This window comes from Paramormyrops kingsleyae, chromosome 17 (genome assembly GCF_048594095.1).
Source record: "Paramormyrops kingsleyae isolate MSU_618 chromosome 17, PKINGS_0.4, whole genome shotgun sequence".
Taxonomy (NCBI): Eukaryota; Metazoa; Chordata; class Actinopteri; order Osteoglossiformes; family Mormyridae; genus Paramormyrops; species Paramormyrops kingsleyae.
Window position 1 is genome coordinate 9880445 of NC_132813.1, and position 11074 is coordinate 9891518.

General features: G+C 44.8%; 1 protein-coding gene across 1 annotated transcript; it reads left to right on the forward strand.

Moving 5' to 3' along the window:
• The first annotated feature begins 62 nt into the window (after positions 1-62).
• pafah1b2 (platelet-activating factor acetylhydrolase 1b, catalytic subunit 2) lies at positions 63-8546 on the forward strand. The gene is made up of 6 exons (XM_023833461.2): positions 63-357; positions 1061-1149; positions 1720-1809; positions 2226-2342; positions 2863-2985; positions 6298-8546. The coding sequence occupies exons 2-6, from the start codon at positions 1069-1071 to the stop codon at positions 6574-6576; spliced, it is 690 nt and encodes a 229-aa protein (XP_023689229.1). The 5' UTR covers positions 63-357; positions 1061-1068; the 3' UTR covers positions 6577-8546.
• The last annotated feature ends 2528 nt before the right edge of the window (positions 8547-11074 follow it).

Below are 11074 nucleotides of genomic sequence, written 5' to 3' on the forward strand. Positions count from 1 at the left end.
GTTTTCCTCCTGACGTAATTACAAGGCGGAACATCCTGCGCTGTGAGGAAGGTGATCCCTGCCTGATGGACACGCCGAAAGCGGAAGTCGCTCCGGGAAAAGGGTGTATAGCGCAGCGCAGTGAGGGAGAAAGCGGGAGGCGGGGAAGGTTTTACTCCAGGCTTGGGTATCTCTACATCCAAAACTACGATCCATATCCTCGTTATTGGGTGGGGTATTAATAATATTTCGCTTTCGGTTTTTGGTGCGCTGGGTGAAGGGAAATCGTTTGTAGGGGATAAAAAGGGGGTGAGGGTAGTTCGACCGCCGCTCAACAGCATCCTCCGCTACGGATAGACCGTCACGGACTGTCTTGCGGTAAGAAATGGGGTTTCCTTCCAGCCCTCGATGGGCATCGGGGACCAGGACTCGGGTTTACCACTTGCGGACGGGTCCTTAGGTCGGCGCGTCTGCGCTGAGGCGGGTGACCTGGCTGCAGCTGCGTCTCCGACTGCAGTGATCATTGCGTGGGTGTCGCCTCGTTGCTGGGGAAGGAGAAGAAGGAGGAGGAGGAGGAGGGGGAAGGGGGTGTTTGTCGTCATTAGCATTTCAATATCGTTTGCTTGATATTTGTCTTTGTGAGGCGTGATATATGCTTGTTTTTTGCCCGATGGTGATTTGCCAGAAAACGCAGACAGCCGCTGCGCTTACATTTAGACTCGCTGGAAGCAGGAAACGCAGTCACCAGTGTCAGGTCGAGATGTAGATGCCGCCCCCGCTTTCCCTGCTGACATGCTCAGGATTGTCAGTGTGGGACCGGCTGCATCGCCCGTGACACGGGACCAGGCGCGAGCCTTTCGAGACTGTGCCCCAATGGCGGTGACGCGCCTTATTGATCATGCGCGGCCACCATGCCCCCCCCCCCCCTTTGATAATGGCAAGATTTGTTTACTAATCATAAAGTCTCCCCAAAACACACCTTCATGCCGATACCTTTCTTGCAAATTGATGTCTCCGTCTGTTTTCCGTATGGACTTCGTGCATCCTTATGAATATTCATTGCTGCATATCTGCATGTCAGCCGTCAGGATGAACAGTGAGGACGGGAACCCCGCTGCAGTGCCTGTTGCAGTTCAGGACACCCAGGGGGACCAGCGCTGGATGTCTCAGGTAAGTTCAGTGCCATCATGCATGGCGGCTCTGTAAATGTCCACCTGTCAATAAATATTGCTTAATCCATATGCACTTTTTTAGTAGCTATTAATAATATGCAAGCACTTATTCTGTCATATTCATTCTGTCTGTTTGTCAATAATGTGGCCGTTTCACAAGTTGACGAATAAAACAGGCACTTGCATCACCAGTTATTCCAGGATATACAGTTAGTGGGGAGGCAAAGAAAATGAAAAATTGCTAAATTTGGCCCCGGCTATGGATGTAGCTGGACGATGTGCATGTTGTGTACCGTTCTTGCTTGTGTCACATTTGGTGACTCTGATGACGACCCTCAGACAAGTAAAGAGAGCCATTAATCCTAGTAACACACCAGGTCATATGGGATGCTGAAATACACACTGTTTTTCAGATAAGGGACCGCAGGAATAGGCTTTAGCAGTAGAGCACATTTTGGTACTGCAGCCTAAAGTTATGTTAGCATTGTAATAGTTGCATAGACAGTATCAGGACTTACTTGTTGCGTGAATGTGCAGTGTATTTGCATTATGTGTATATGTGTTGCAGCACAACCGCTTCGTGCAGGAGTGCAAGGATGCAGAGCCTGACGTGCTGTTTGTGGGGGACTCCATGGTGCAACTCATGCAGCAGTATGAGGTGAGCATGCGTTGCATGCGCTCTTGACCGTGAGGGATGTGGGCTTGTGGCAGTGACACACTGGCCTCATACTTCAAACGACGTCAGGACGGAACGAAATTCGAACACATAGGCGACAACAGCCGGTCGCATGCGAAGCTGCGCCTACTTCTTTTTATGTCACGCCACAATCCTAAAGGGCGCAGACTGTTTGCGACGCAGCAGGCTCACATGCAGAGGGCAAATCAACATACTGTGGTAAATGCGTGGGTCATTTTAATGAAATAGATGGCAGCTTTTGTAAAATTAAAGTTGCTTTTTTTTTAACGCGCGCTGTTGATTTAATGCTAGCAGCACAGACAGGGAAGCTGAGAATCTAAACGACACTCGCAGTAACGCACTTCGGCAAAACGCAAACATTCCTGCATTGATCCCAGGTGTGGAGGGAGCTGTTCTCCCCTCTCCATGCTCTCAACTTCGGCGTGGCAGGAGATACCACGTGCAATGTGTTGTGGAGGCTGCAGAATGGAGAACTACAGAACATTCGCCCCAAGGTAAGCGATGGATGAACGGATAGGTGATGAGGTGTAGAAATCGCGTGGATGATGGGGCAGGGGTTGGGAGATGGGCAGTCACAGGATAAGGAATAATTAGGAAGAGGATGGTTTAGTGGTTAGGAAATGCTCTGATGAGAAAGTGAACAGCAGATGTCCTGTTTTTGGCAGTGTGTTGCTCTGTGGGTTAGGACCCTTTTCCCGTGATCAGAAGGTTGCCAGTTCAAATCTCATGGCTGGCACAGTGAGTTTACTGTCGAACCTTTGACCAGCGTCCTTAATCCCCAGTCGCTTCACGGACTGTCTGAACCTGCTTTCTCAATTGTACGTCGCTTTGTGTATTAAATAAATGTAAATGAAATTAAAAGTTTAGAATTGTTAGAAAAGGTTAATTTGGATAATTGTGATTTCTAAGGAATTTGGTTATAACAGAGTATGCGTTAGGCCCAAGTTTGGAATATTCTTCAATGTGTGCAATTTTTTTTTAAATATATTTTTGTCTTCCACCATTTATTTTCAGGTTGTGGTTGTGTGGGTAGGAACCAACAATTATGAACACACCGCGGAGCAAGTAGCTGGAGGAATCTTATCCATCGTACACCTGCTCATCACACAGTTCCCGCAAGCTAAAATAGTTGTTTTGGTGAGTCTGCATAATTTAATTTCTGCCACAGAATTGATCTTCTGTAAATTACTACTAAGTCTCAAATTTGTGTCAGTGTCACGTAAATTCTTGAAAATGACATAATGTGCAATAGATTAAACAAATTGTAAAAAAAGATATCTCAAAGTCAACAGCATCATGTTCAGGGAAAAGTTTCATATATGAATAAAATAATACAGAATGTCTCATGATGCACGTCTAAAATATGGAAGGGACGGGATTGGAAAATATAATTTTGCATCCCCTCACAAAACATTATATTATCGCAAAACATTTGTGTTCCCTCGCAACCAGATTTTCATATCATATATTGTACTTCTATAACAGCTTAAAAGTCTTGAATATTTGTAAGTTTTGCAGGGTAATGGAAAAAAATAAAATAAAACTTCCACCCCAGATTCCTTAAGGGCTCCTTACTGAAAAATATGTGAAAAGAATGATACAATTCCCAGCAGAATTCCCAGCAGAATACTTGAAAAGCTGGTTCTCAGCTTACTAGTACAGTGTCTCGGTGTGCTGATGCAAAGGGACACTAAGGAAGATGCACAAAACAAAAGGAGAAAGGATTATGTGCTGGAAAATAGGGATAACGAAGGACGCCTTCCTTCTGATAATGTGACAGCTGACAAGTGACATTAGTGAGCAATGGGGGGAGTTTATTTAGTATGAGGTAGAAATTAGGACACCTCTGTGGATGAAGATGTAGTGTTACAGGCAGGTGTGCACATAACTGATTCACAAGTACGCAGTCGGCGTATAAAGCAATGCGTGCCAAAATGTCTTGTCATAACAGTGCAAATACATACTTATTTTACGTGCTGCTGTGCTGCTATTGCAAGAAATTAGCGTTATTGTAACCTTTATACGGCTAATTCGTACTTCATTAATGCTGAAACGTTACAATACACAGTAATTTCTTGTCATAGCAACACAAATGCACATAAATTAAGTACGTGTGCTGTTACGGCAAATTGACGCTCGTATTGCTTTAAACAGCAGATGCATACCTGGTTGTAAATTATTTATCTGTTTTATTAGATAAGGGGTGGCCAATCTTATCCGCAAATTGCCAGTGTATATGCAGGTTTTTGGGATAACCTTTAGGTCAGCTGTTCAATCCCAGGTGTGAGGACTCTTCAGCCAATCAGTCCTCTAATTAGTAATATAATTCGGGATTTGCATGAAAACCTCCACACACTGCAGCCTTTTCTGGATAAGATTGGCCACCCCTGGATTAGAGATTATTGTCTAATTTATATAACTGAGTTTTGGGTACAGGGGACTCTATGTCCCATGTTTGTGTACACAGCATCTAGGATGTTGCTTCAGAAAGAAAAATAATCATGAAGATGCAAGCATCTTCTGTCAGAGGAAAAAAAACGTAACAAAATTAAAAACCAAAAATAGTGACCAGATTTGGTTTCCAGATACTGGGATCCGTGCAGCTTCCTATAATATTCAATGTCACAAAAAAAATGTTTGGAACAGAAACGCTAATACTTTAGTAAGGTAAACCTGTAGTGAGCATTGTAGTGATGCTTAGCATGAGAACAAAAATGCTACATCTCTAGTAAGGTCTTGGTTTAGCATTTTTTTTTTTGTTCACTATTCTACGTCATTATGGCAGAGTTGTTTCGCTGCTGAGTCCCTGAGCAAGCCCAGTAACACCATTAGCTCCGGGGACTGGCTGGCTGCTTTCTCAGTGGTACATCACTTTGGATCAAAGTTCCCGTTAAACGCATAAATGTAAACGAAAGGATCAAACTGTTAGGAAAAGTTAGTCTGGATAATTCTCTGATAATTCTGCATTTTTAAGAAAAATCAACATAACGGTGTCCTATTTTCACAAATACAGATGCTCCTCAACTTACGAAATTTCAGACATACGAATTAAGAGGACTGTGTTCGTTGAGGTCCCGTTTCCTGTCCACAACATCAATTTTCTTTTCTGCGCACTAATTCCGCCTAGTATGACTTCTGGCCGCTACTCCCGCCACGCAGCAGCGTAGCTTGCGTACTCCCAGCATCCTAGCTCTTTGTACTTACGTACACCCTTAAAATGATGTTGAAGAACGACCTACGAACATTTCAAGTTACGAAAGGCTGTTCGGAACGTAACTCGTTCATAAGTAGAGGAGCGTCTGTATTTGAAAATGCACATTCAGGAGTGTACCTGTACCGCAGTGTCTCCCAGCCTGCTCCTCAGGGACCATCAGACGGCCAACATTATTGGTCCATCCCAGCTGCCCATCAGACGGTCCACATTATTGGTCCATCCCAGCTCCCCATCAGACGGTCCACATTATTGGTCCATCCCAGCTCCCCATCAGACGGTCCACATTATTGGTCCATCCCAGCTCCCCATCAGACGGTCCACATTATTGGTCCATCCCAGCTCCCCATCAGACGGTCCACATTATTGGTCCATCCCAGCTCCCCATCAGACGGTCTACATTTTTAGTGGGCAGTGGTGGCTTAATGGTCAGGGAAGCGCACTTGTAATTGAAAGATTGCAGGTTCGAATCCCCGACCAGCAAGGCACCACTGAGGTACCCTGAGCAAGGTACCACCCCTAAGCACTGCTCACCGGGCACTGAATTAGCTGCCCCCTGCTATGTCACGATGTCACATATGGGTTAAATGCAGAGGACACATTTCGTTGTTGTACGCTGTGGTGTGTCAACAATGACAATTAATCACTAAATTCTAAATTTTTGCTCCCTCCCAAAAGTGGGAGGAAGCAAAACTGTGGACTGGTGGTCTCCAAGGACCGGTTTCAGAAATACTGCAGAAGAATAATGGTAAACGAACCGCACTGACCCCTTGACATTGAGAGTGCAAGCTGAGAAATGGACTTCGAGACTTAGTCCGACTACTGAACAGTTTCCATCTTTAAGTTCCACCAGAGAGTATAATAAATGAAGGTAGAAAAAACCCACCTTAATATTGAGTTTTCCAGTTCAAATCGCAGAAGCGGAACTAGTGATATGCCCTAAAAAGCCATTTTATACACCTCAGTGATATTCAGCCGTGTAAATAACTTGTGTATGAAATTTTCAGTTCCTTAAGTTACTTAAGGGAAAAATGTAACAAGAATCAACAAATTGCGTAATGTTTGTTTTTTTTCCCATATGAAAAAAAAAATCAATATCTAGCATCGACTGATGAAAGGACTTGCATAGTTGTTCCCAGATTGACTGATGTACCTGCGATGACCTTTTGGGGGTTGAGTAGCTCCTTTTGTATGCCATTGCTACCAAACCACCCTGATCTCAACCCACCCAATCGCAGGGCCTTCTGCCACGGGGAGAGCGACCCAACCCACTGCGAGAGAAGAACGCCTCTGTGAACGGCATCCTACGCTCGAGCCTGGCCCGTCTAAGTGCCGCCCAGTTCCTGGATGTGGGCGGCGGCTTCGTGCATTCAGACGGCACCATCGCTACCAGGGACATGTTTGACTTCCTCCACCTGACCGCCAGCGGTTACAGGGCAGTGGCGAAGCCCTTGAGCGACCTGCTGCTGCAGCTGCTGGAGGAGACTCCAGAGGAGAGGCGGGCTTCGCTCGTCTGAGATGGCGCTGTCCGAAGACGGGGGGGTGGGGTGTGGTGGGGTGGGGTGGGGGGGGAGGGGGAGGGGGAGAGAGGTAAATAGGGAACAAGTGCGGGTTCTGGAGAACTAGCACATGGTGAGATGGGGTATATACACACAGACATACACAGAAACAGCATTAATGAAGCAATATCAGCACTTAGACACGTAAGGTTGGGCACAAGCTGCAGTTGCATTTAGAGAGACTGAAACACTATAAGTGCTGCAGGAATGGAGGGGAGCTGAAGAACTGCCACACTATAGCGGCCATGTTTGCATGAGGTGGGACGCGTGTGCCAAAAACAACACCCACACAGCGCCCCCTCATGGTGGAGGAGCAGAATTGAAATCCACGGGAGAGGTAATTCCTCCTTGGGGAAACCCCATTTTGCCAGACGCTGGAGTCTCTGGCCGTTGTTCGCCTCAAGCCGACGTGCTTGGACGCCGTCCGAGTAAAGCTCCCCGCCTGTCGATTTTATGACCATTATCGAGGGAGATGCTTTCGAACAAAATGGGGTGCAATGTGGGAGGGCGAATTGCGTCACCAGCCCCTGTGAGAGTCTACTGGAGTGCATGCTGGGAAAGAGTCACAAAGGATTGTGGGTATGCCCATTGAAGCGTATGCTGCATTGGGGCTGCACCTGTCTGTGAATAGTGGTGTCCGACTCAAGATTATAGTATTCAATGCTACGCTTTCACAAGCCCCCCCCCCCCCCCGTTATCCACACACACTAAACTGTGCTCAGACTGTAGTATACAACCATTGAGCCTCTTGCCCCCCCCCCGCCCCATCCTGTTGTCTCTAACTCTTCCTTTATACTTGCATATAGTCCACAGTCAGCCCACATCTCTCTCAGTTCCCCCCCCCCCCCACTCCACGTTTCAGTGCCGCTTATCTCTTGAACGCCTGGCGTAGTATCCCAGCAGGCAGTGCACCGCTTCCCGTCCGTCTGCAGCCAATCACGCGTTAGCCCGTCCGCTTCCCCTCTGTCTGCGGCCAATCGCGCGTTAGCCCGTCCGCTTGTGCATGCTTGTGTCCACGTGCGTCTGACCAGCGACATTCCAGTTTCCGTAGGACCGTCCAGGCACATCATTGTCAGCAAGTTTAAGTGTGCATTTGTTACAGTGCATTAGAAACTGCGCGTGGCGGATTATGTATATACAGTAAAATATATATATATATCTATATATAATAAATAAATGGACGTCTAGGCCCCCAGCTATGCCCCGTGTTGTAGAAAAAAACCTGTTGTGTATTCTGAGGCTTGAGGAGATAGACCTGTACAGTGTGTGTCTGCGAGAGAATGTGAGAGGACGTGTATCTGTCTGTTCAGTACACAGTCGGTACGCCAGCTGGGCTTTTCCTCATGTGCAGATGAAAGCATTCCAATAAATGACCATGGATATTAGTGTCACTTGTAAGGAATCGTCCTTATCACAGTGCAACTGCACTACCGTTGTGCAAATATTCTGGATTCATCTCATTTTAATGCATGTGGCACAAATGTAGAGTACCAGTCGAAAGTGTCGACCTACCGTCCATTAATGCATTGTCTCTATTTTAGCTGCTATTTACCTTATAGTAAAAGGTCTCGATGCAATGAGGAAACACATATCAAATATTGCAATGACCAAGAGTAGTGTTCAACATCTCAAGATTTTCTCAAATTTTATATTCTTCTAAATAGCCCTCTTTTGCTTTTTTGCTTTGATGGCAGCAGAGTGTTGGCATTCTTTCAACCAGCTTCCTGGAATGCTTCTCCGACCGTCCTGAAGGAGTTTCCACAAGTTCTGAGCACAAATCGGCTACCTCGCTGTTACTCTGTGATCCAGCTCATCCCAAACCAGCTCTGAATGGTTTAGGTTAGGGGATTGTGGGGGCCAGGTCATCTGTCACAGCACTCCATCTCTTTGCTTGTTCATATAATAATAAAGTACTTGCATAACCTTGAGGTGAGCTTAGGGTCATGATCTTGTTGAAAAACAAATGATTTTTAATAGCTGAGTCCATACTTTTGGTTGATACTATAAGAGTGTACATGTTTCTGTTCAAAGAAACATTTTTTTCTGTGTTTCTAGCAAAACTTCACTTGAATGTTTTGCAGAACCACATCTGTGGCTTAAATCTAGTCATGCTGCAAGAATTTTAACTTGAAAGATCTATCTGTGGAAGTAAAATATGAATATATTTTCACCAAAATGGGGATCTGGATGGCTCAAAATCACACTGAATATGAAACATGAAAGTATATTAAGCACTAGAGTATTTTTTAAAATAATGTGGCTTAAATGTGACCTTTTACTGGTTAAGCGGTTATGAAAGATGTATGTATGGATAGAAAATAACTGCTGTGCTCACCTAGAGTATCAGACACATGTTATTCAGGTACAATATTGATTAGATTTTGATTTTGATTCAGGGTAGTAACATTAGAAGGACACTCCTGGGTGAATTCTTGACAATAGTGATTCACTGTGGTGTCTTCAGCCCTCACCAGAGAGTCACCTATCGGTAGGACTGTATCTGGTTTGCATTTTAGCTCAGCAATTTCTCTCCACATTCTGCCATGATGGCATTTGAAGTAACATGACTGCAACACCAAAGTCGATGATCTGATAAATCATTTGTTGGCCATTTGCACAAGTACATTGGAATTTGCATCTTTGTCTACCTCCATCTTGCTCTCCATAGCTTGGGGGGGGGGGGGGGTGTCACAATGCAGGGTCAGCCAATGTCAGCCCCACTGGAGGTTAAGGGCTTTGTTTAAGGGCCAATGGACATGTGACTGGTTTGCTGAGACTTGAATGGGCAATCACAGAGACATAGCCCACTGAGCCCCTCACAGTCCTTTTACACGGTGCTTTTACATAAGCTGACTTTCTGCAGATTTAATCTTATTTAGTTGCTTATTTGGTACTTTAATTTGTAATTTACCGTCAATATATTTACTGTGTAATTAGATCATTTTATTGATGTAAGTGTTTTATTCAAGTCGGTAAACTTCAGGGTTAATCTCTGGATTTACTCATACAGCCTTTTGGTCTCAATTACCAGCTACTGTAGATGGACCAAGACGGAGAGGGATAGGTATTCGGCTGAAGAACGTGCTGAAAATACCATAACAGGAGTATGTCCCTGTTTCAGGACGGTGGCATATGCAAGAAAGGCACTTTCATGGAGGCAGAAGGATTCATGGAGGCAGCAGAATAAGGAACAAGCCGTGGGATTAAATGAAAAAAAATGGACCAATGATCAGTAACAACAATCAGCCCTTTGTCTAACTTAAGTTCAGTATTTGGAGTCCAGGGCTCATATGCAAATGAGATGGTAAATCTTACAGAATGTATATCCACATCATTCACAATGGGACCATACAAAAATAATACAACTGTGCTTTATAGCTTAAATATAAAAAAATAGCTAAACCATTGAAAGATCCTGGTTAGGAATAGCATGCACAGATGGAAACCACTGATGAACTACAATTGAACCAGCAATTATGTGAATCCTTACAAGGCAGGCCACAATTTACAGCGCAAAATGTGTATTTCCCTGTGTGTTTGCTGCAAAGCATTCAAAATATCCCAGGTTGATTACAATGGAAAACACTGCAAGATATTTTACAAAGATTATGGTGCTACCAGAAGTGTGAACCACACAGGCTGGATGGATTAATTGTTAGTGCAATGGTGAAGGATGTGACCTCCTAACATCATGGTTCCTACTTCAACTCCTAAGAGAGGCTGTGGTCTAATCATCTAAATTCCAACTATCTTCCGACCACTTATTAAGGTCTGGATCTCAGGGCAACTTAGGGCACAAAGAAGGGGGACATTCTGGATAGAACGTAAGTCCATTGCAGGTCACATACAACAACACGCACCCAATTGCAATATACAGATACCAGTTATACTAAATGCACATCTCTGCACTGTGGCAGAACACAGAGTACATCGCATGTATTTATCAGATGATTTTGTCCAAGGTGACAAGTCAGAATCAGAGAGCTGGGTCAGCCAGTGTCCCTGGAGCAATTGTGGTTAAGGGTCCCGCTCAAGGGCCCAGTGGTGACATCACTTTGCCAGCTACAGAATTTGAACTGGTGACCTTCTTATCACTGGAACAATGTTCATCCTTATTCTGTTTGTGTGGAATTTATATGTTTTTCTTAATCATGTGGATTCCTCATACAGAGTTAAGACATACAGTTAAATAAATTGGTCTCTCTGAATCGCCCTTTGTTTGCATGTATTTATGGTTGTGCTCTGCGATGGACTCGCACCCCATGCCGGATGTCACCAGCCTTGCGCCTTGTCCTTCAGTCCTTCCCACGAACCTGCACAGAATGAGAAGAAAGAAAGGCAAGGACCTGTGCTCCTCTTGGTCATGCCGACGAGGACGGATTTCAGTACAACGTAGCGTAAGCTATGGAAAATAAAAGACGATTTGGTTTAACTTGTTTTCATTAAATCTGTAGTT

Excerpts from the sequence above, each read along its gene's own strand:
- pafah1b2 (XM_023833461.2), top strand. The coding sequence starts at position 1,069 with ATGAACAGTGAGGACGGGAACCCCGCTGCAGTGCCTGTTGCAGTTCAG. Across the intron at positions 2,343-2,862 it reads TACAGAACATTCGCCCCAAG|GTTGTGGTTGTGTGGGTAGG; the intron begins GTAAGCGATGGA and ends ATTTATTTTCAG. Across the intron at positions 2,986-6,297 it reads AAGCTAAAATAGTTGTTTTG|GGCCTTCTGCCACGGGGAGA; the intron begins GTGAGTCTGCAT and ends ACCCAATCGCAG.